At 41.3% G+C, this 24,847-nt stretch overlaps 1 protein-coding gene across 5 annotated transcripts in view; it reads right to left on the reverse strand.

The window, feature by feature from the left end:
* Prdm10 (PR/SET domain 10) overlaps window positions 1–24,847 on the reverse strand; it is a 94,927-nt gene that overhangs the window by 31,409 nt on the left and 38,671 nt on the right. For all 5 annotated transcript variants that reach the window (XM_048343608.1, XM_048343607.1, XM_048343610.1 and 2 more), the window contains 7 exons: window positions 13,488–13,689; window positions 10,997–11,238; window positions 8,195–8,398; window positions 4,875–4,947; window positions 3,471–3,588; window positions 1,951–2,080; window positions 574–816 (listed from right to left, as the gene is read on the reverse strand). In XM_048343608.1, coding sequence (XP_048199565.1) covers window positions 574–816; window positions 1,951–2,080; window positions 3,471–3,588; window positions 4,875–4,947; window positions 8,195–8,398; window positions 10,997–11,238; window positions 13,488–13,689 — 1,212 coding nt within the window. The remainder of the gene's footprint in view (window positions 1–573; window positions 817–1,950; window positions 2,081–3,470; window positions 3,589–4,874; window positions 4,948–8,194; window positions 8,399–10,996; window positions 11,239–13,487; window positions 13,690–24,847) is intronic.

The raw sequence follows: 24,847 nt of genomic DNA on the forward strand, positions 1-24,847 counted from the left end.
ATAAGTATAAATACACACGCATACAAATAAACAGGGTTAAACGTATAGCTCAGTGTCAGTGTGCCTGCTTAGCATGCATGTGCAAGGCCCTAGATTGAGTTCGCAGCACCAGTCAAAACAAATAAAATAATTAAACAAAATGTAATTAAATAAAAAATGATAAATAAATGAAATATAACAAATATGAATAAAATACAATAAGGTAAATATTATAATGAAACATACAGATTTCTCTACTTCTGTAAACTTAGGCATATGGAGAACTATCAAACTATAGTTTGATATTACATGCTATTTTACATATTGTAGTTAAGGAACTCCAAAATCCAGGCTTTTGTATGTTAATACTACACTGATTGAATCTAAAACCAGCCATGCCAGCCAGCCAGCCACAGGACAAAAACTCAGAAATAGTAAAGACTTTGTTTGCAGAATTATGAGCTTGAATGTGTGATCGGGTCAATGCAACATTTCAAAGTGAATGGTAAACAGACTGGGACACAAAGCACCAAAAATAGTGCAGAGAGGAGAAAGGTGACCCACTGGGGAGAGGGACGGCGCCTGCCCACTTACTCTGATGCGTTTGGCCCTGCGCATGTCATCAGCCGTCAAAGTGGTCTGGGTGGGTGCCACACTCTCCTCGTGCTGAGGCTGCAGATGCAGAGTGTGAGTTTCTGGTTCGTGCTCCAGAGACACGGGGGTTTCCTGTGGCAGCTGAGGTATTGGGATGGCGGTCTGCTCTGGCTGATCTAACCCATTCAGAGTAGCTGGTTCCGCTTCATCAAACTGTTCCTTCGCAGAAAAATGCAGCAAGTCCTGAAATTTGCAATAACCAGGAATTAGTTCCCTACCTAAATAGAGATCAATAGTAGGACTATAGGCTTAAATTTACAATTGTGGATTTTTTTTTTGAAACACTTAGTGTCTTATTGTATTGTCCAGGCTACTTCCAAACTCTTAGGTTCATGTTATCCTTCTGCTCAGTCTCTGGACTAGCTGGGACTAAGAGTTGTATCACTATGTGCAGCTATGGTTTTGTCTTTTTGTTTTTGGATGTCTTGGGTTTTTTTTGTGTGTGTTTTGTTTCTTTTGCCAGTACTGGGAGCTTGAACCCAGGGCCTAGGCATTCTATCCCTTAGCTTTGAGCCACACTTATACTACCAGCTTTTGGTGATTGGTTGGATTACATTTTTGTCCCAGCTGGCTTCAAACTGAGATCCTCATACCTCAGCCTTCTGAAGTAGCTAGAATGATAGGCATGAGCAACCAGTATCCACTTCGTGGCTTTTTTTGTTGTTGCTGTTGGTTGTAGGGCCTGCATCTAAGGCCTGGGCACTGTTCTTGAGCTTTTCTAGTCAAGGCTCTACCGCTTTGAGTCAAGACTACACTTTTACTTTTCTGGTGGCTAATGGAGGATAGGAGAGTCTTATGGACTTTCCTGTCCTAGCTGGCTTCAAACCATGACCCTCAGATCTCAGCCTCCTGAGGAGCTAGTATTACAGGTGTGAACCACCACAAACATGAGCCTGGCTTGTGGCTTTTTAAAAAAAATTTTTTAACTAGCACAAGGATGCTGAGAAAAAAATATTCCTCATTGGAAAAGTTAATTTTAGAAATAACCACAGAATTCACAAACAATGAGATATTCCTGACTACCAAGCCAGAACAGTATACAACCCTTCTAGAATATGGATCATTTTAATGGCTTAAATTTATTAAACAAATTCTCTCTCTAATATCTCTGGTCAGTTTCAAATCTTCAGGGCAGTAAAGTTAGCTTTTCATTGAAAATACATTCTTTTTGCTATTTTCCAACGACACTTTGGCTAACAAGTGGCAAAGCTATGATATGACAGAGGTATGTGTATTTAATTTGAGGGTATGTATGTATTGAATCTAGTGAGGTCCTGTGAACAAGTATGGTAGAAGATCTTTCCCATCCCCCAGTACCTGGGTCCCATCATCACTCTTTTCCCCATTTTCGCTGGTTATTTCCAAACGGATAAATTTTGGAGGACGCCCTGGTCGTCGACCTGGGCCAAATCGCCTCTTGCCTCGTCCCCTTCCTCTGCCTCTTGTTCTGGGGACAAGAGATTGAGTTATGTATATGACTAGTCATAATCACATCACATGCCACAATTGTTCCCTTAAATAGTCTTTAACCCCAGATTTTGAGTTCCTCTCACTTTACTTTCCCTGGCTCTTTTCTCCAATGGAAATAATTGTTTTGCTAATAAAAGCTTTCTGAATTTCTCAGTTTTGTCCTCTCTACAAGGCAAAGAGATATATTAAAATTATTCAGAAAAAAGTTATAAAAACAAATCACTAACAACATTTTGCTTCTGGAAGGAGGTGAGAAATGCAAAACAAGGAGAGAATATGTAGTCTGTAGTATTTTTCTAGAACATCATCTGATTCTAGATTCCATTCTTTCTCTTCCAGTGACTTTAGCTCATCTTCCTTCCTTCCTTCTTTCCTTGCTTCCTTTCCTTCTCTCTTTTTTTTTTGTCAGTTGTGGGGCTTGAACTCAGGGCCTGGATGCTGTCTCTGAGTCTCTTTGTACTCAAGGCTAGCTCTCTACCACTTGAGCCACAGTGCCACTTCCAGTTTTTGAGTGGTCAATTGGAAGTAAGAGTCTCATGGGGACTTTACTTCCTGAGCTGGCTTCAAATCACAGCTCAGATCTCAGCCTCCTGAGTAGCTAGGATTATAGGCATGAGCCACCAGTGTCCACCCAGTTCATATTCCTTTCAAGAAACATGGCTACATTCAAATAACTTTCTCATTTTACCATAACCTTCTGGAAAGTCACAACAAAATTCTAATTCAACTGTCCCATAAAATGCCTATTAAACACCAAATAATTATATATTTCTTTTAATGAATTTCTAGAATTCAAAACCTCATTATTCCATGGTGTTGTTTTTTTGGTTGGTTTGTTTGTTTTTGGCCAGTCCTGGGGCTTGAACTCAGGGTCTGAGCACTGTCCCTGGCTTCTTTTTGCTCAAGGATAGCACTCTGCCACTTGAGCCACAGCGCCATTTCTGGCCTTTTCTATATATGTGGTGCTGAGGAATCAAACCTAGGGCTTCATGTATACGAGGCAAGCACTGTTGCCACTAGGCCATATTCCCAGCCCTAAAACCTCAAGAATTCCTATTCCATACTCTCTAGTTGCAGGAGATTTCACTAAGGTGAAAGTATCTCCCATTATGGGTAGGAGATGGTACACTGGAAAAGGAATAAATAGTACATAAAGAAGGGGAAGGAAAACGATAGGTAAGACATATCCTTTAGCAGTTCTATGGCAAACTAAGTACCTGATTACCTGTCTACATACACATACACACACACACATACACACACACACACTTAAAAATGTATATACACAAACAGAAACAATCATTGGTTTATAGATACATAGAATCCTTAAGAACCAAACTCATGAGCCCTTCCCCCCTCACACATACCTGCTAAACACATCTAGTTTCTCATCATGAGAATTGAGGTGTTGTTGCAACTGCTCTGAGCTTACAAAGCGACGATTACATTCATAGCAGGGCCAATTCTTCTCTTGTTCTCGAAGAACTACAATCACAGGAGAGAAATCATAATGGCTGATGATTGACAAGGCATCAGCAATATCTAGTTGCCTGTTCTCTCTAGCACTGCCATTTCATTGTAGACATTATCTACTGTTAGCATTACTTTCTTGTTAAAGAGGTTTGTGAATCATCTCAGGGGGTACTTGGAATCCCCTAAACTGTAGATAGTTGGTCAGAAGTGTGACTGGCTTAAGAAGCACAGAGTTCTAGCTGTTATCTGAAATAAGGACAGTCTTATGGAAGACCAGGCCCTAACCTGTGAAATCTAACCTAATTTGGGGTAGTTACCATTAAAAACTTCATACTATACAACACCAAATCTACAGTAAAACTGATAAATGAATTGTTATATATTCATACAGAATAACAAAGAGCAGTGAGAATGAGCAAATTATAATTATATATATTATGTATCATATTACATATAATACTATTATATAAGTATAATTATATACAATGTGTATGTATTTCAAAAATATAATGTTGAAGTTGGGTGCTGGTGGCTCACTCCTGTAATCCTAGCTACTCACGAGGCTGAGATCTGAGGATCACAGTTCAAAGCCAGCCTAGGCACGAAAGCCTGCAAGACTCTTATCTCCAATTAACCACCAGAAAACTGGAAGTGGTGCTGTAGGTCAAGTGGTAGAACTCTAGCCTTGAGCTGAAGAGCCCAGGCCCAGAGTTCAAGTTCCACAACCAACAATAACAACAACAACAACAAAAACAGCATAATACCATAATGATGTTGAACAAGCCGACCAGACACAAAAAGCGAATTTACTGTATCGTTCTATTATGCATAGTTCACTAACAAGCAACTCATGTGGTACTGGAAGTTAGGAGAGTAATTATACTTCACAATTTCCATAGGTGTGTTCACTGTGAGAATTTATCAAGCTCTATATTTAGTGTGTGCATATCTTTCAGTATGCAGATTACATATCATTCACATTTACATTAAAAACAAAGTCAGTACTGTCTTGCTATGTCCCCACGGATGATTAGGTCCAGATAGGAAACATCCTGACACTAAGGTTCTAATTTGATATTTGAAGGTTTTCATTATATTAAATACTATTTTCCAGATCCCATGAATGAAATGTAAATATGTCATTGAAATTGGATCCTAGAATTATATGGAGATGCATAGCTCTGAGAAACTTTAGGATGTCTCATAAAATACATGAAGATGGAAAAATCAGAGGTTACATAAAGATGTACTATATACAATGTTGAATTCACATCGAAAAAATATAAAAGTCCAATCACCTTTTCTTTCTTCCTCAGAAATGTCATGAATTTTCTGGTTCACAAACTCAGCATAGGATGCAGCATACCACACCTACAAAACCCAAGGACATCATCAAGAACTAAAGGACATCACCAGATGTGCTTTGCATGCTTATGGTATTTCCCCTGCTTACAGGAAACAAGCCATTCAGGCTTTTCCACAATCCTCTGAAAACAAAATCTCACTGGAGCCTCCCACCACAGTATCCATCTGGCATGCCATCCGTCAGGGAGTCCATTTATCATATTGCCTGTTTTCCCTTCTTCCTTTTTAAAAGGTTGTTTTTGTTATTGGAACAAGTTCACAAAAATGATATTCATAGTCGCTTATCTAAATAAAGCAATCTCTTCTGATTTTTTATCTGCACTTAAATACAGGTGTTTATATAGCTGTCATCCTAGTAGTGGCCACTTAGCAACTCCTACTGAGATCATCACCAATGGATGCAATGCGTTAAATACTCCTGCTTCCTCCAGAGTCCCTTCTTCCTTCTTCTTCACCTGATTCTGCTCGTTCTTCCTTAGCCCACTTCGCTTCTCTGTCGTGTGTGTGTGTGTGTGTGTGTGTGTGTGTGTGTGTGTGTGTGTGTGTGTTTACTAGGGCTGAACTCAGGGCCTGGGCACTGTCCTTAGCTTTTGCTCAAGGCTAGCAGTCTACCACTTAAGTCACAGCTCCACTACCAGCTTTTTGGTAGTGACTTAGAGATAAGAATCTCATGACCTCTGCTGCCCAGGCTGGCTTTGAACCAGTTCCCAGTTCCCAGTTCCCAGTTCTCAGTTCTCAGTCTCCTGAGTAGCTATGATTACAGGCATGAGCCACTAGTGCCCAGCTTCTACCTAACTTCTAAATACTGGTGCTCCTCAAAGTCTAGTCTAAATCCTGGACCTATATATTTTCTCTTCAGTAATCATATTCCTTTCTAACCAATTCTGTGCTGATACCCACATCAATATCTCTATCAGAGGCCTCTTCTCTCCAAGCATTCTATTACTGATCTGCTATGTTGGCTGTTTTACCAATAACTCCATCTTATCATGTTCAGCGTGGACTTCTCAATGCTTCCCCAATTTGTGCAGTCATTTCTCCTAGTCTTCTCCATCTTAAATTTTTCCACTAAGGTGCTCAGACCTGAAACCTAAAAGTGCCACTAATCTTTGTTCCTATGATCCTTTAGACTATCTTCAGATGGGACCCAGTGCTTTAGGCACCCTTCTCTTGCCTAGATTACCACCTGACCAATCCGCTAACTAGTCACCTCATTTTGCACTGCAAGTCCTTTTTCACTGTAAGTCCTATCAGAGCCACAGTGATTTTAGCACAACACAATCTGATTTTATAGGGCTAGAAATGGTCTTTAATTTTATAATGAATCTGAAATGCTCACTGATGATTCCTGAAGGGCTGCCTACCTTGCTAAGCAACCTCAGCCCTTGTCACTTGACCCACCGTTGGATCAAGAGGGTCTGCTCACAGCTTCCCTAACATGCCCACTGCTTTCCCATTCCAAAAGGCTACCTTGTTGTTCACCCCCAGGAATGCTGTTTCTGTCCTTTGCTCTTCCAGTGACCCTCTGCAGGGTTGATCCCTGTCCATTCCAAAGTCCTCAGCCTCTTACCTCTTCAGCAAGACCTTCCTTGGCTGGTACACCTAAATCAGTCAATAAAACATGCTGTTTCGGTGCCATATCCCAATTTAACATTACTTAATGGTTTACATTTTTCTCTTCATTTCCCATCCAAAAGATCATTTCACTGATCACAGGGTAACAGTCTGTTTTTTTCTTGGTGTCTGAAACATTCTAATGTTTCTAGTGAATCCAGCTCTATCCTTGTTTATAACTATAGTTAGTTCCCAGATTAACTTCCAAGAATTTGGCTTACTGGGCCAAGAACATTTTTGATACATATAAATCCAGAAATAGTTCACAGAATAATGCAGTTCTGAAACTGATGTTTTGTTTTTTTTAAAAAAAGCTTTCACATTCAGTGTACTATCTGTATTCATTATTATTAATTTCAATGAATAAAAATAGCAGTTGCTTTCAGGGTTTGGTTGATTGGTGGGTTTGTAGTGCAGGGATCCAACCCAAAGCTTAACGTATTCTAGGCAAGCACTCAACTGTTTAGCTACATCTCTGGCCCTTCAAGAATTTTAAAAATTACTGACATTGAGGAATGAATTTTAAACATTTCTTTTCTATTGGCTTCCTCCACATAAAGTCTATTCCTGACACTTGTTCATATTTCCATCTGAGTATAGTAAGGCTAGAGATAGAAGACTTTAGTTTTCATATTTAAGTCTTTTAACTTAGAAATACTTCCTTGGTACTGTTCCTTTTTTATCTGTTGTTTTAGTGCCTTGCTATACTGAGTTATTTTGTTTTTTATTAATTGTTTCTGTTCTTCTGTATTTCTGATCTTCCTACTGTTTGGCTTAAAAAAGGAACTGGGAGCTGGGCACCAGTGGCTCACTCCCTATAATACTAGCTACTCAGGAAGCGAGATCTGAAGATTGCAGTTCAAAGCTAGCCCAGGCAGGAAAGTCCGTAAGAGTCTTATCTCCAACTAACCACCAGAAAATCAGAAATGGCTATGTGACTCAAAATGGCAGAGTTCTAGCCTTGAGCAAAAGAAATCAGGGACAGTGCCTAGGCCCCAAGTTTAAGCCCCATGACTGACAGGAAAAAAAATTGTAGAGAGTAAGGAAAGGGATGACATTGTCCAAAAAGAAATGTACTCATTACCTGGCTATGTAACAGTAACCCCTCTGTACAAATCTTTATGATAACTTTTTTTTTTTTTTTTGCCAGTTCTGGGCCTTGGACTCAGGGCCTGAGCACTGTCCCTGACTTCTTTTTGCTCAAGGCTAGCACTCTGCCACTTGAGCCACAGCGCCACTTCTGGCCATTTTCTATATATATGGTGCTGGAGAATTGAACCCAGGGCTTCATGTATACGAGGCAAGCACTCTTGCCACTAGGCCATATTCCCAGCCCACGATAACTATTATTTAATTGAAGAAAAAAAAAACATTTGTATTGTGGTAGGTAATAATCTTGAAAAGATTTAAGTCTAAAGATAATTTAAAATATATGGAAGGATGTGCATAGATTCAATCAATGCAAAGACTCCAACACTTTATATAAAGGACTTCAGTACCCATGAATTTTGATGTCAGTGGGGGGAACCAATCCCCTGGGGGAAAGCTCAGTAAATAGAGTGAGTTACCAGGAAAGGAACATGCTGCAGCCTTAATCCATCAGTTGCTAGGAAAAGGAATTGTGGATCTAGCACTGTACCTTTAGTTCCTGCTTGGGCTCCACATTCTTTATGGTTGTATAATATACATGGTGGCCATATTGGTAAGCCACCAGATTCTGCTCTAGGTGGTTCTGGGCTGGACGCACAAACATCATCCAGTTACAAAGGGTCTCATCAGACAACTCAAACCAGAGGTCTTCATGCAAATCTCTGTCTTTTCTGTCTCCTTTATCAAGAGAAACCTGCATCCAAAGAGAAAGTAAAAAGCTACAAACTCTTCAGTATGACATGCATTTGTAGATATAGATAGATAGATAGATAGATAGATCTTAATTTTTCAACCTCAGTTTTCTCTTTATATCTGGAAAGGTACTAGAATTGTAACTTGCCAAAGGAAAAAGATACTCCTGAAGCTTTTCACTTGTAGGAGAATTATCAGGAAAAATCCACACAATTTAACTGCATAATTTAGGTTAATGTTAAAACAACAAAAAATACTCTAAATAAGCTACAGAATGCAAACATAATATTCTCCAACTCATGTTGCCTCCTTTCCAGAATCAACTATATCCATTTATAACATGCAGCCCAGAGATAAATATTTGTCTTCATAAAGTTACATTCTTGCCAGATACCGGTAGCTCACACTCAAAGCCAGCCTAGGCAGCTGGCTGGAGACTCTTATCTCCAATTAACCACCAAAAGGCCACAGAGCTGTGGCTCAAGTGATACAAGACTAGCCTTGAGCAAAAAAGCCCAGGGACTAGCTGAGGTACTCGTGGCTCATGCCTGTAATTGGGGCTAATTAGGAAGCTGAGATCCGAAGATCATGGTCCAAAGCCAGTCCAGGAAAGAAGAAAGTTCTTTAGACTCTTTTTTTTTGGGTGTGGGGGGGGGCAGTCGTGGGCCTTGGACTCAGGGCCTGAGCACTGTCCCTGGCTTCTTTGTGCTCAAGGCTAGCACTCTGCCACTTAGGCCACAGCGCCACTTCTGGCCGTTTTCTATGTATGTGGTGCTGGGGAATCGAACCCAGGGCTTCTTGTATACGAGGCAAGCACTCTTGCCACTAGGCCATATTCCCAGCCCCTTCTTTAGACTCTTATCTCTAATTAGTCACCAAAAAGCCAGAAGTGGAGCTCTGGCTCAAGCAGTAAAGCACTAGCCTTGAGCAAAAAAAAAAAAGCTCAGTGACAGTACCCAGGCACTGAGTTCAAGCCCAGGACTGGCATTTAAACAAAAAATTCAAGTATTCACCTCCTCTTGCTATGCTTTCTTAGCTTCCGCCAGAGTAGTTAATCAAAGAACAGATAGAAAAGCAAAAGCATCAAATGTGAAGACTGGAGATCAAAATATATAGACATCAACAGACAGTATACTATTCTTAAAAAAAAAATTAGGAGGATAGGTATATTTCAGAATTGAAAAGTGGTTTGTTTCTTACAAACGTTACAGGTACATAACAGATTTTATATATATATGTGTGTGTGTGTATATATATGTGCATAATTACCTTTGTATTACAGTCAAAAATTTTTATAAAAGGCAAATAAGAAAAAGACTACCACTGCCAGTTGTTGTAGGCTAAGTTTGTGGACCCTCCCCATCAAATTCATATGGGAGTCCTACAACCCCCAGTACCTCAGAACATAAGTGCACTTGAAATATCCTCAGTACCTGTAACTCCCAGTGCCTCAGAATGTGACTATATTTAGAGACAGGAACTTTAAAGAGCTGACTAACATGACATCATTAGGGAGGGCCCATTATGACTGGACCATATAAGGAGAAGGCATAAGAAAGCAGACACACAAACACAGACTATGAGGACACCATAAGAAGGAAGCCATATGCAAGTCAAAGAGAGAGACCCAGAAGAAACCAACCCTAACACCTGATCTTGGCCTTCCAGCATTTCTATTATTTACCATCTGTGTCATTTTATTATGGTAGCCCTAGAAAACTACTACTGTCCCCTAAGAAATACAGCTCTCAGAATTTTTCAGATAATGCTCTAAGAAGCAGAAACTACAATCTCTATTATATTGATAGGGAGTAAGATTCCATTTAAAACAAATTAAGCATATAGAGAAAATTATCAGCCAGGCATTGGTGGCTCATGCCTGTAATCCTAGCTACTCAGGAAGCTGAGATCTGAGGGTTGCAGTTCAAAGCCAGCCCAGGCAAAAAGTCCATGAGACTCTTGTCTCCAATAAACTACTCAGAAAAAGCCAGAAGTGACACTATGGCTCAAGTAGTAGAGCTCTGTCCTGGAGCACAGAGAGGCTCAATGACAGAACCCAGGACCTGAGTTCACCCAGAACTGACAAAAACAACAACAACAACAACAACAACAACAAAAACCCTACCAGAAAATAACCACTATGCAATGAAATATAAGACCCATCCAAAGGGAAAGGGGAAGGGGGGGGGATTAGGGAGGAGGTAACAAACAGTACAAGAAATGTATCCAATGCCTAATGTATGAAACTGTAACCTCTCTGTACATCAATTTGACAATAAAATAAAATAAAAAAAAAAGACCCATCCAGGCGCTGATGGCTCGTGTCTGGAATCCTAGCTACTTGGGAGATTGAGATCTAAAGATCGCGATTCAAAGTCAACCCAAACAAGAAAGTCTGTAAGACTCTTTATCTCCAATTAACCACCAGGAAACCAGAAACGGAGCTGTGACTCAAAGTGGTACAACACTAGCCTTGAGCAAAAGAGCTTAGGGACAGTGCCTAGGCACTGAGTTCAAGAGAGAGAGAGACCCAGTAAGAAAATGAGTGACCCCACAAAAGCTGTAACAGAACAAGAGTAATGGAAAAAGCGCCAATTACCTTTAGGTGAATGTAACAGTCTTTCAGCTCTGATCCCCTGACCAGGGGTCCCTCCACAGGGCCAAACTGGGTACGCTTGGGAATTCGCCTTTTGGAGAACACTCCTCCAAGAAACCTGTCTATGTAGAGGACCAGGGGGAGACTTGCTCTGGCCCGAGTGAGCACAGGCCGGTTGGGGATGGGATGCAAGGGCCCATGCTTTGGGCATACTGATGAGTGGGCGTTATTACACTCCTCACACCCTGCAAAAGAAAAAAAAAACCCTTTAAGTAGTAAATCCTTGACGTAAGTTGGTTGTTTTCAAGTACAAAGTTTTGATGTACAACACCCCCATTCACACACACACACACACACACACACACACACACATCTAAGTCATTAGGCCAAAATTCAATTAATGTTACAAAGGCACTACTCATTACATTGTAATCCATTAGCTTTCACAGGCCAATAAAAATGCTATCATTTTCCTCTAAAAATCAAGCAGAATTTGCTTCTGCTTGTCAAAAATAATATGCAGGCTGTGACTTATTTCTCGGTTGGTAACTCAAACAGCAGGCACCAGATTTATAAAGCAATTGTAAAAAATTTTTTAAAAATTATCGTTTATAGGCTAAATGTTGTAAAAAGCTAATGAGACAAAATTACTTCAATAAAGAAAGCTGTTAGGAAAAAAACAACCCAGACAATAGAGTTTAGTTAATTTCCTCAAAGGGTAGAGTTCAATGTAGGTTTACAAATGGCTTTGTCTGATGAAACTACAGTGAGTGTATTTAACAAACCCCAGTTCTTCATTCCTTTGGATGACACAAAACCCAGCCCAGACAGGACATGGATTTTTCAGCTCATTATAGAATTCAGTTTGCTCCAAGACAAGCACACTCCCTCCCTTCCGGCAATAAGTTAGCTAACTCTTTAGGCCACAAAACAGGAGAAAGTGACCAGGCCACACAGAGTTCATTCTCTTCAGGTTTCACCCCCTCTGGGGATGTGATGACCTGGTTTAGGTATTTTCCAATTGCACGGTTCTCAAATAATAGAGAGTGACTTTGTGTTAATATTTATAAGGTAAAGAAGCTTTCGGTGCATTTGGCTTAGGGGTTGCCTGGAATTCAAGGAGGGAAAATGAAACAAGGAAGGCCTCTGTTGGATGGGGATTAGACATGGGGCTGAACACCAGCCCCATGCAGACAGCTTTTACCAGCACCATCAAGAAAGCCCAGGAGAAACAGCACAAAGCCACAACGCTCTGAGATAGCCTCAGTCACTCAAACAATTACATGAAGCATCAAAATCCATGAAAAGAAATAATGATTTGTTGATGGAAGGTGAAATCTGGGGACAGACTAGAGCTGGAATCTAGATTCACAATGTACAAACACAACCTCAGCCAGACTGCTCAGAAACAGAGTATATCAAATACAATAGGAAGAGTGTAGCACTGAGCCCTGGGACAGAGTAAGCAGGTGCAGGGGCGGGGGGGGGGGGGGGTGTGCCTGCATATGCTAGTACTAGAGTTTAAACTCAGGGCCTGGCACTCTTTCTTGGCTTTTACACTCAAGGCTGGCATTCTACCACTTGAGCCACACCTGTACTTCCAGCTTCTTGCTGGTTAATTAGAATAGTCCCTTGGACTTATGGGCTGGCTTTGAACTGTGATCCTCAGAACTCAACCTCCTGAGTATCTAAGATTACAAGCATGAGCCACCTGTTCCTCAAAGGATATGCATTTTTACAGGATTAAGAAAGATAAAGCTTCAGAGCTGAAATGGCTGAACAGTCTAGTAACAGGATAACTTGCCATAGTGTTGGTATCAGAGACCCAGGAGTGAATGGCTGATCCCCGACCTACATTTCCATGACCTTGAACAGGCTGCCTAAACTCTTCTGGACTTCAGTTTCTTCATCAATAAAATCAGAAAACCTGAATGTCAGAGCCTTCTCCCAGGCTACTGGGAAGACTGAGATAACATACCCACAAAGAATATTTCAGTGTGTGTGAACTATGTTCACACTCAGACATACAGAAAATGCTTACATAAGCTTGGCACTGGTAGCTACTTAGGAGGCTGAGATCTGAGGATTACAGTTCAAAGCCAGCCTGAACAGAAAAAGTCTGTGAGAATCTTTTTTTTTTTTTTTTTGGCCAGTCCTGGAGCTTGGACTCAGGGCCTGAGCACTGTCCCTGGCTTCTTTTTGCACAAGGCTAGCACTTTGTCACCTGAGCCACAGCGCCACTTCTGGCCGTTTTCTATATATGTGGTGCTGGAGAATCGAACCCAGGGCTTCATGTATACGAGGCGAGCTCTCCTGCCACTAGGCCATATTCCCAGCCCTGTGAGAATCTTATCTTCAAAAAAAACACCAGAAAACCAGAAGTAAAGTTGTTCCTCAAAGTGGTAGAGTGCTATCCCTGAGCAAAAAGAACTTAAGGATAATACCCAGGCCCTGAGTTCAAGCCCACAACCGACCCCCCAGAAAAAGGACTTACACAAGTCATGGGGGTCAAAGGGCCGGGGTGGGTCTGGCTCCCAGTCATCCAAATCTGTGTCTTCACCATCTTCTTCCTCTTCATCATCCGTGTCCTCATCTTCATCCTCATCTTCTTCATCTTTTGCCTCCAGTCTAGCGATCGGGTTCTGCAGAGTGGCCAAAGGATCGGAACCATCCACGCTCTCAATGGAAGGCAGCACCTGGTTATTCACAAGCAATAAGACCCGAGCAGAAGTTTAAAGGACAGTGAGCTGACACCTCTCTTAGTCAGCTGAGACTTATGTGCACACAGAACAAACACTGTCATGGTGAAATATATTCTTCCTGTTAGCTCCCTGCAAAGGCCCTGCAAAAATGGCTTCCATTTGTAGATTCAGGAAAGTATCTGACTTCATTGTGAATGTCTGAAGCTCAGTCAGTCCTTTCTCCTCCCCTTCTGGCCTATATGTGGGCAGAGCTGAAAAGAAATCCTATCTCTCTGTCCTTTGGTACCTAAAGGAGATTTAAATCCAACAAGATCCTACACCTTTGTTTTTTTTCTTTTTTGATACTGGTACTGAGGTTTGGGCCTAGGTATACTCCTTTAGCTTTTTTTTTTTTTTTTTTTTTTTTAATCAAGGCTAGCACTCTCTCTTGAGCCCCAGCTCTACTTCCAGCTTTCTGCTGGCTAACTGGAAATAAAGCTCTCACTGACTTTCTTGCCCAGGCTAGGTTCAAATTGCACTTCTTAGATCTCAGCCTCCTGAGTAGCTAGGATTACAAACGTAAAGCCACCAGCATCAGACTAAAACCCTATATCCTTAAGATCTGTCTCTACCTCTTAGCCCCAATGTAGCCCATGTTCCTTTTCTTGCTCCAGTTCATTCCTGATGGAGGCCTGCCCTGCCTCCCCAGGAATTTCCAAGATTGTGCCTTTGGCATTGTCTCCTGGAGTATAAGTAGCATCTTACTTAGTCTTCACCTCTGGGATAAATCTGTGGTGGGGATCTTTCCTGCCCTTTCAGGCAGGCCACCACATAAGGGAATGGATGGGCCTCTCTTCAGTCACTTTGGTGTTCTCTGTGTGTGTATATGTGTGTGTGTGTATGTGTGTGTATGTGTCAGAGAGAGTGTGCATGCACCAGTATTGGGCTTGAATGCAGCCTGGGCACTATCTCTGAGTTTTTTGCTCAAGGCTAGTGCTCTACCACAAGCCACAGCTCCACTGCCATCTGTTTTGCTTTTTGTCTTTTTTGTGGTTAATTGGAGATAAAGGGTCTCATGATGGGCTGGGAATGTGGCTTAGTGGTAGAGTACTGGCCTAGCATGTATGAAGCCCTGGGTTCAATTCCCCAGCACCACATATACAGAAAACGGCCAGAAGTGGCGCTGTGACTCAAGTGGCAGAGTGCTAGCCTTGAGCAAAAGGAAGCCAGGGACAGTGCTCAGGCCCTGAGTCCAAGTCCCAGGACTGCACCCCCCCCCCCCAAAAAAAAAAAAGTCTCATGAACTTCCTGCCTGGACTGGTTTTGAATAGAGATCCTTAGATCTCAACCACCTGAGTAGCTAGGATCACAGGCATGAACCACTGGCACTGCAGATCCCTTATCATCCTGTCTTCATTTCTTGCCTGGTCATTTCCATATTTGTCTGAATGTAGCCTTAAATTGCATTAGCACCTTTGACAGCCACTGCTCTACTGCAAACTTGACTTGAAATGGCAGATAACTTTGCTGAATCCTTTTTTTCTCCCTCACAGAGCACATGAAACCATCTTCTCCCTCCTCAATTCTTTTTTTTTTTTTTTGCCAGTCCTGGGGCTTGGACTCAGAGCCTGAGCACTGTCCCTGGCTTCTTTTTGCTCAAGGCTAGCACTCTACCACTTGAGCCACAGCACCACTTCTGGCTATTTTCTGTATATGTGGTGCTGGGGAATTGAACCGGCCTCATGTATACGAGGCAAGCACTCTTGCCACTAGGCCATATCCCCAGCCCTTCTCCTCAATTCTTAAATAGCTGATCTTTACTTAAATGGGGAATCTTGCATCTATTCAGCAAATTTCATTTTTATTACTTTTATCTGTTCTTTCAGTCTGCCAATATCTTTTAGAATCTTGATTTTGACATCTTATACTTTCTCCAACCCGTATAGCTTAGTATCCAATGCAAATCATCATCCACTTGTCCATCAGTGTGCATTTTCCCAAGAGTCCCTCCTGCCTCTCCAACTGCATATCCAAAGCCATGGGCTTTGGAGGCAGATTTAGAATGCAATTCTGGCTCTAATACTTAGCAAGTTAGTAAGCTTTTATGAACCTGAATTTATCTACCTATGAAATGGACATATGAACACATACCACATTGGTTTTTGTGAGAATTAAGTGACACAATATATATAAAAAGATGTAGAGGGGGCTGTGAATATGGCCTAGTGGGAAGAGTGCTTGCCTCATATACATGAAGCCCTGGGTTCAATTCCTCAGCACTACATATATAGAAAAAGCCAGAAGTGGCGCTGTGGCTCAAGTGGCAGAGTGCTAGCCTTGAGCAAAAAGAAGCCAGGGACAGTGCTCAGTGCTCAGGCCGAGTTCAAGCTCCAGAACTGGCAAAAAAATTTTTTAAAAAAATATGTAGAATGTTTGACATTTAGTATTCAGTGTTAATAAGAGGTTATTACAACTTCTCATTTTTTCAGTGCTGGAGATTGAACCCTGAGTATGTTAGGCAAGGGCTCTGCCACTGAGCTTCATTCTCAGCCCTTGGATTTTTTGAAACAAGGTCTCACCATGTAACGCTGCTGGTCCTCAACCTGCCTCTGCCTCCCAAGTGCTGCAATTACACTATTATACTTGGTGCATAGTGTGGATTCTTTAAGGATCACAATAACACTATATAGTTGAATGACTTTAAAAGACAAGACTGCTGAGCATGTTGTAGGTGTTCAATAGAATAAGTTTGTTCAAATATACTTGTTCTCCTTGGGAATCTAGAGGGACTCACAATTACTATTTACAGCTATATCCTTTCTTATGTTATATATATATATAGATCCAAAAACTTCATAAGAGATGAGGCCTTTGCTATGTTGCCTAGGCAGACATGCACTTCCCCCCCCCCCCCGTCCCCAATTTTTGGCAGTATTAATACTGGTCCCAGGGCCTCATTCAGGCTAGACAAATGTTTACCACTGGACTACTTCCTCAGATTTCCCCCTCCCCCCCCCCATTTCTCAAGGTTTGGACACCGTACCTTAGTTTTTTCACTTAAGGCTGGTACACTATCACTTGAGCTTCATTTCCAGCCTTTTGCTGGTTAATTAGAGCTAAGAGTCTCATAAACTTTCCTGCCTTGGCTGGCTTCAAACTTCAATCCTCAGATCTCAACCTCTTGAAGAGCTAGGAATACAGGAATGAGCCACCAGCACCCAGCTACCTTTTTTATTTTGTCAGAAGTTTTCAGGAAGTCACCCAAGCTAGTCTCAAATATGTGTTCTTCCTCCTTCAGCCTCCCAGGGCTGGGAGTATGGCCTAGTAGCAAGAGTGCTCGCCTCGTATACATGAAGCCCTGGGTTCAATTCCCCAGAACCACATATATAGAAAAAGCTAGAAGTGGCGCTGTGGCTCAAGTGGTAGAGTGTTAGCCTTGAGCAAAAAGAAGCCAGGGACAGTGCTCAGGCCCTGAGTTCAAGCCCCAGGACTGGCAAAAAAAACCAAAACAACAACAACAAAAAAAACCTCCTTCAGCCTCCCAAGTACAAATAGCTTGCATATTGCAGGTATGCCCCCCTGAACTCAGTATATACATGTTTTAACATGTATTCATTCAACCTAAAAGCCCAGGTGTTCGTATCAAATTCTGCCACTGTAACTTAGAACCTCTGAGAAAGTCGTTCATGGGAGGACTACATTCTAGGAAATACTGTATCAGCTTCAAAAAAAACAGAATAAAATGACTGTTATGGGCAAGGACTCTACCTACAACAGGCGGGACAGACTTCTGGTCATGTGACTTCTTTGGCTCCTCCCCACATCCTGCAAGGAGGCATCCTACTCCCCATGGAAGAGTAGTTTACTACCTGGCCCTTTATTCTAAGCTGTTTACATCTGATGCCACAGTTAGTAAAGAATGTTATCACACATTTAACAAACCAAAGCACGCATGCCCCTCTGTGCTTTGTAAGTTCTTTTTCTCTTGGCAGAGCCAACCTAAAAGAATGAATTCAGCAGTACAGAGCCATTCTACTGAAGCTGTGATCTGTGTTGTTTGGGGATTTTTCCCCCTCAACACAGGCTGCTAGAAGGGCTCTTGTTCAGCAAGCTTGCTGCTGGCTTCTCGCCACTACTAGGAAAGCAGACATCAAAATCATCCCAACCTTTGCCTCCTCCCGCATCTGCTGCAGCATGCCTAAGAGACTGGCAACAGCAAGACTCCAACATTTCCGCATTATCTTCAAGAACTGATGCTACAGCAGAGTGGGGCCTCTACCAGAACCACAAGAGCTACTGTTGAAAAGGAGTAAGAAAGGGTTAACGGTGATCATTTCTAGATAAAATGGTGGACTTCTACACAGCACAAACCTAAACACACAGCTCACTGCATTGCAAATTATTTACCTAATTCAAACTCAACTGACATTTACAGAGTGCTAGGCATATATTTAAATTCCTCTGAGGCCATGTGTTAATCACACAGCTCTTAAGTGGCAAAATGAGATTCAAAGTCAGCCTCTGCCCTGCTTTTCCACTGTGTCATAATGGCCCCTGTGGAATTCAGTCCATTTGAGGAGGACAGCTGAGAAAGTAAACAGCCCCCGCTCTCCAGCCGTGCATCCCGAATGCCAGGGCACACTGCTATGCTACTCATGCTCCTAAGGTAACAGCCAGGCAGTGGGCAGCCACACAATTCTGTGCTGATTCTACTTAGACGAAAAGGAGAAATTGTGTCATGTTCTATCAAACATATGAAAGGGGGAAAAATGGTTTTAAAAAAAACACACACAAAAACCTATGGTATACTTTCTCTTTCCCACTTAATGCTGCTTCTGTAATTATTTCTGAAGCTACACAATGTGTTTCAGGATTCAATTTACATAAGAAGTAAAACAGGAGCCCTTGGACATGACAGACTGTTTCTCAATTCCTACTGAGAACAGTTCTCAAAGCAACATATTTTCTTCTCAGTATGTGGGGAGCCACACAGGAGACTATACGCCTCTATCTGAAACTGCAGTTGCCTTTTATTCTGAGGAACAAATGTACACATTTAAAGGACTCTAAACAGATCTTGTCACCTGTAAAGACAACTAAAAATAAAAATATCTTAATGGGGGAAAGAGTATTGAAAAGAAAAATGTAACCATCATCTAGGTTAAATCCTCATCTCAACTTTCTATCCAGAATTGATCCAGGTCACTGAGTTAAAGTGACAGCCACTGAGGTGTGAGGGAAGTAAAAGCTCTGCTGCTTGAAAGGAAACGGAAATTAAGAAAGATGCTGGGCATATGGGATGCAGCTCAGTGGGACAGTGTGTGTTCAGTACGAGAGGCCCTGGGTTCAATCCCCAGCTCCAAAACTGGAAGAGGGAGAAAGGGAGGGAGGGAAGAAATAGGAGGGAGAAAGAGGGAAAGGGCATAAGTAGCTATGTGCATCTGATCATATAAAGTAATATTCTCTGAAATGAACTCCAGGAAAGGAAATTAGTTTTTTTCTTTGTTGTTTTTGTTTTCTTTTTGTCTTGTTTGTTTGTTCATCTGTCTTTGAGAGAGTAAAGGGAGACACAGAAATGGTGGAACAGAGGGTGAACAAATGCAGCAGTGGGACTCACTAGATACTATGTTGAAAATAAACTATACAACTTGTAGTTGAGGGTAGGAGGGAAAAACTGGGAGCGAGCAAGGCAAGGGGTGACACTGTCCAAAAAGAAATGTACTGTTGTGGTATGCTGGTGGCTCACACTTCTATATAATCCTAGCAACTCAGGAGGCTGAGATGTAATCATTGAGGTTCAAAGCCTGCCATGGCAGGCAAGTCCGTGAGACTCTTATCTCCAATTAACTACTAGAAAACTGGAAGTGGAGCTGTGGCTCAAACTGGTAGAATGCCAGCCTTAAACAAATGAGCTGAGTTCAAGTCCCACAACTGGCGAAAAAAAAAAAAAAAAGAAGACTTATGTAACTGTAACCTCTCTGTACATTACCTTTATAGTAACAACTTAATTTAAAAAATGAGAGAGAGCAAGGGAAAAGAGGGCAAGGGAAGGAAGGAGAGAAGGAAAAGGGGGGAATTAGGAAGGGAAAAAGGGAAGAAAGGAGGTAGAAGACAAAACAAAAATAAGAGGCCAGCTGAGTATCAGTGGTTCTCACCTGTAATCCTAGCTACTCAGCACTGAGCTCTGAGGCTCTCCATTCAAACCAGCCCAAGCAGAAAAAGTCCTTGAGACTCATCTTCTATTAACCAGCAAAAAGGTGAAAGTGGAACTGCCCTAAAACCCTAGCCTTGAGTGATTTGATTTTGTTTTTGTTTTTGCCAGTCCTGGGGCTTGGACTCAGGGCCTGAGCACTGTTCCTGGTTTCATTTTTGCTCAAGGCTAGTGCTCTCCCACTTGAGCCACAGAGCCACTTCTGGCCTTTTCTGTATATGAGGTGCTGAGGAATCGAACCCAGGGCTTCATGTATACAAGGCACTCTTGCCACTAGGCCATATTCCCAACCCCGCCTTGAGTGAAGAAGCTGGGATAGCACCCAGGCCCTAAGTTCAAGCCCCAGTACCATCCCAAGAAGGGAAGGGGGAAAGTATGCTCAGCTAATAATTATACTGTCTTCCAATGCCAAGATTCATGGAGTTCTCTGAGTACAACACATAAAAGAAGCAGATTGTTTCTGAAGATTGAAGATGAAGGGCTCTTTGAGGTGTAAATGGCAACAAAACCATTCATTAAAACAGTGCCTTACTATTAAAACAACAAAATAGCATTTTGCTTATCAGATTGGCAAAATCTGAAAGGAATGCAGTGTGGCAAGGATGTGGGGCATTCTCATGTAAGGAAGTTAGTCAAAGAATAATAAATTCCTTTACTACCCAAAAGCCATTTAGAACATTTGAACAAAATAGTTTTCCTGAACCAAGCATGGTGGTATACACCTGTAATCTCAGCATTCAGAAGGCTGAAGCAGTGAGGGCCTAGAGCTTGACAGACTAGCCTGGGCTACACAGTTAGTGAGTTCCAGACCAGCCTGGACTACTAGCAAAACCCTGTCTCAAACCCTGTCTCAAAATCATATAGAAGAAAAAATTGTTTTCTATTTATAAAGACAAATTTCAAACATGTATCACACAAAGAGAATAATGTAATAAATCCCACATACTCATCATTCAGTCTCAATCTTTACTGTCAAACAGTCGATATTATTTCAAATAATCTCCTACTCTCTTTCACACAAGGTTATTTTGAAGCAAAACCTAGATGTTCTCTGTACAATAAAAAAAAAACCTAGAGGTTATACATCTGCACATAGTTTAAGTATATATCTCTAAAAGAAAATGACTTAAATTATTTATTTATTTTATTTTTTGCCAGTGCTGGGGCTTGAACCCAGGGCCTGGACACTGTCCCTGAGTCTCTTTTGCTCAAGGCTAGCACTCTACCACTCCAGCCACAGTGCCATTTCCAGCTTTTCCTGTTTATGTGGTAATGAGAAACCGAACCCAGAGATTCATGCATGCTAGGCAAGCACTTAGCCACATTTCCCAGGCCAAGAAAATGACTTTTATGTTTATACATTATCATCCCTAAAAGATTAACCATCCTGTGTGAGGGAAGGAGTGACATTGTCCAAAAAAGAAATGTACTCTCTACCTGACCTTTGTAAGTATAACACTTTTGTACATCACCTTTTTAAGAACCATTAAAAAATTAAAGAAAGATTAACCAAAACTTGGTATTATCGAATACTCCCCAACTGTTCAAGATGCAAACAAGAGCCATATATTGCATGCATTGCTTTGTCCCTGAAGTCTCCTTTAATCTGTTAGCTTCCCCTTCCTCTCCTTTTCCCTTGAGATTTATTTGTGTCAGGGGTGGGGGAAGATCAGAAGTTACAGTGATGTCTCTCAGTGGTAAACACTTAATTAGCATATGTTGGAGACCCTGAGTTCAGCCCCAAGCACAAAGAAATGATAACAACAACAACAACAAAAAATGATAGATCACTTGTCCTAGAGTTTCCCATAGGTTAAATTTTGCCAGCTGCATCCTAGTCCATCTTTTAACCCATTCATTTGCCATGCTTCCTTCCCCTAAGCTGGCAGTGGAATCTATACATGCAATCAGACTCATGAATACTTCCCACGTGGCACAGGGCAAGAGGGCATATCCAACACCAGAAGAAGGCACAAGGTAAATAGCTATCAGAAGAGTAAATAGGTTAAATTGCTACCATCCTACTCTATCAATTATTATAAAGTTCTTCATCAACTGTTCTAGATGTTTCCAGACTACATGGATGGATAACCAGTGACTAGATCCATATTTCATTAGAGGATGTGAATGGTGCTATAGTAACTGGTTGAAATGCTTCTATAAAGACACTGCCCTAGCAGGGCATTGGTGGTTCATGCCTGTAATGCTACCTACCCAGGGAAGCTGAGACCTGAGGGCTGTGGTTCCAAGCCAGCAGGGGCAGGAAGGTCTGTGAGACTCTTATCTCCAATTAATCACAGAAAAAGCCGGAAGTAGTGCTGTGGCTCAAGTTTGAATGCTATCCTTAAGCAAAACATGCCTAAGGACTACAGTGCCTTGGTCTTGAATACCTTAAAATGTCAATACCTTTTATCTCTACTATTTTTTACTCAGGGAATTTATTGTAAGAAAATAAAATTATATGATATCATGGCAATGCTCTTCATAATAGTACAAACAAAAGAGAACAGAAATACTAGCACATACCAGCACATAGATGCACATATAATAATTACTCACTGCTTACTTGAATCAATAAAAATCAACAAAAAAAACAAAAATTATCCAAATAAATTAGTATTTCTCGTTTGAGTTTACAGACCCCTGAAGTACTGTAGTTCACAGCTGGTCAGGCTCCTTAGAGCCCACTTTACTTGCTATAAATGATAAGAACATACCTACTGCTCAGTTTTCAAGCAGTAAAATCAAAGTACATAAGTTACCTACTAAAGAATAAAAAAGGAGGGGCTGGGAATATGGCCTAGTGGTAAAGTGATCACCTCATATACATGAAGCGCTGGGTTCGATTCCTCAATACCACATATATAGAAAAAGCCAGAAATGGCGCAGTGGCTCAAGAGGTAGAGTGCTGGCCTTGAGCAAAAAGAAGCCAGGAACAGTGCTCAGGCCCTGAGTTCAAGCCCCAGGACTGGCAAAAAGGCAAAACAAAACAAAACAAAACAAAAGAATAAAAAAGGAGCCAGGTGCCACTGCCTCGTGTCTGCATTCCTAGCTACTCAGAAATCTGCAAGGCTGTGGTCTGAAGTAGAAAAGTCTATGAGACTGTCTGAACTAACAAGGCAAATGTTAAAATGGAAAATGTTAAACTGGAGGTGTGGCTCAAGTGTTAGAGCACTATCTGTGAGTGAGAAAGCCAAGCAAGACCATGAGGTCCTGAGTTCAAGCCCCAGTACTGGCACAATTAATTCATGCATTAATTACAAAGTAAAAACATTACTAAGTAGGAAGTGCTTCTCCATACAAATTTAAGGGGATTCACTTGTGCACAAAGTCATATTATCTGACAAGAAACTAGACCTATTTGAATTCACGTTCGCTTTCAGAAAAAAGGCAATGTCAAGTTTTATACTCTTATTACGTTTACTCTATGTGGAAAATAAGCAGTCCTGCAAGTCAAACAGGATCTCTTACAAATGGGGACAAAGGCAATGAAACCCAAGAAGAACTTCAGTGTTTTTCAGAAACTACAATAAAAATAGTGGCTCACACCTCTAATCCTAGATGCTCAGCAAGCTGAGACCCAAGGGCCATAGTTCAAAGCCAGCCCAAGAAGAAATGTCCCCCAACAAAAAGCTAGAAGTGGAAGTATGGCTCAAGTGGAAGAATGCCAACCTTGAGCAAAAAAGCTAAGAGCACAAGTCCCTGACTTTAAGTTCAGGCACAAAACAAACAGAAACCAGAATGAGGAGGATACCATCAAATATATATATGTAATTTAACCAAGAATTTTTTTCAATATTTCAAAACAGAACAAGTACTAAAACAGTTCCAAATGTGCCTGAGCACTGTCCCCTGGTTTCTTTTTGCTCAAGACGAACACTCTACCACTTGAGCCACAACACCACTTCTGGCTTTTACTGTTTATATGGTGCGGAAGAATTGAACCCAGGGCTTCATGCATGCAAGGCAAGCACTCTACCACTAAGTCATCTTCCCAGACCGCTTCTATGCTTTTTTTTAAACTTTTTTTTTTTTTTTTGGCCAGTCCTAGGCGGTGAACTCAGGGCCTGAGCACTGTCCCTGGCTTCTTTTTTGCTCAAGGCTAGCACTCTGCCACTTGAGCCACAGCGCCACTTCTGGCCATTTTCTGTATATGTGGTACTGAGGAATCAAACCCAGGGCCTCATGTATACGAGGCAAGCACTCTTGCCACTAGGCCATATTCCCAGCCCCTAAACTTTTTTTTTTTATAAAGATAATATACAGAGAGGTTACAGTTACATAAGTCAGGTAAAGAGTACATTTCGTTATGGACAATGTCATCCCTTCCCTTGCTCTGTCCCAATTTTTTCTCTCCCCTCCCCATCCACAAGTTGTGTAGTTCATTTTCAATGTAGTGTCTAGTGAGTACCACTGCTGCATTTCTTCACCCTTTGTCCTTCCACTTCTGTGTGTCCCTTTACCCTCCCAAAGACAGATAAAGGAACAAACAAGATAAAAGGAAAAGAAAACAAAAACAGCAAAAAAGAAAAAACCTCTTCTTTCCATTTCCTAGGGTACATTTCAATAAATATTATTTTATATGATTAGATACACATAAGTATTGTGCCCTTGTAGTCTATGTTTACTTTTAAGCCTCTCTGACCAATCACTTTCCATTATCAGCCTATATTCCAATAAATACTGAGTATAGTACTTTAGAATTATGTTACATCATGCTTTGCTTTGTTTTTACTGAAGGAACTAGAGAATGTTTTTTGCATATAAGTAACTGCGAAAGAGCAATGAGAAGGGGTGACATTGTCCAAAAAGAAATATACTCTCTACCTGACTTATTGTAACCCCTCTGTACATCACCTTTATAATAACAATTGAAAATAAAAAAGAAAGAAGGAAGGAAGGGAGGGAGGGAAGGGAAGGAAAGGGAAAGGGAAAGGGAAAGGGAAAGGGAAAGAAAAAAGG

This window comes from Perognathus longimembris, chromosome 3, assembly GCF_023159225.1.
Source record: "Perognathus longimembris pacificus isolate PPM17 chromosome 3, ASM2315922v1, whole genome shotgun sequence".
Lineage (NCBI taxonomy): Eukaryota > Metazoa > Chordata > Mammalia > Rodentia > Heteromyidae > Perognathus > Perognathus longimembris.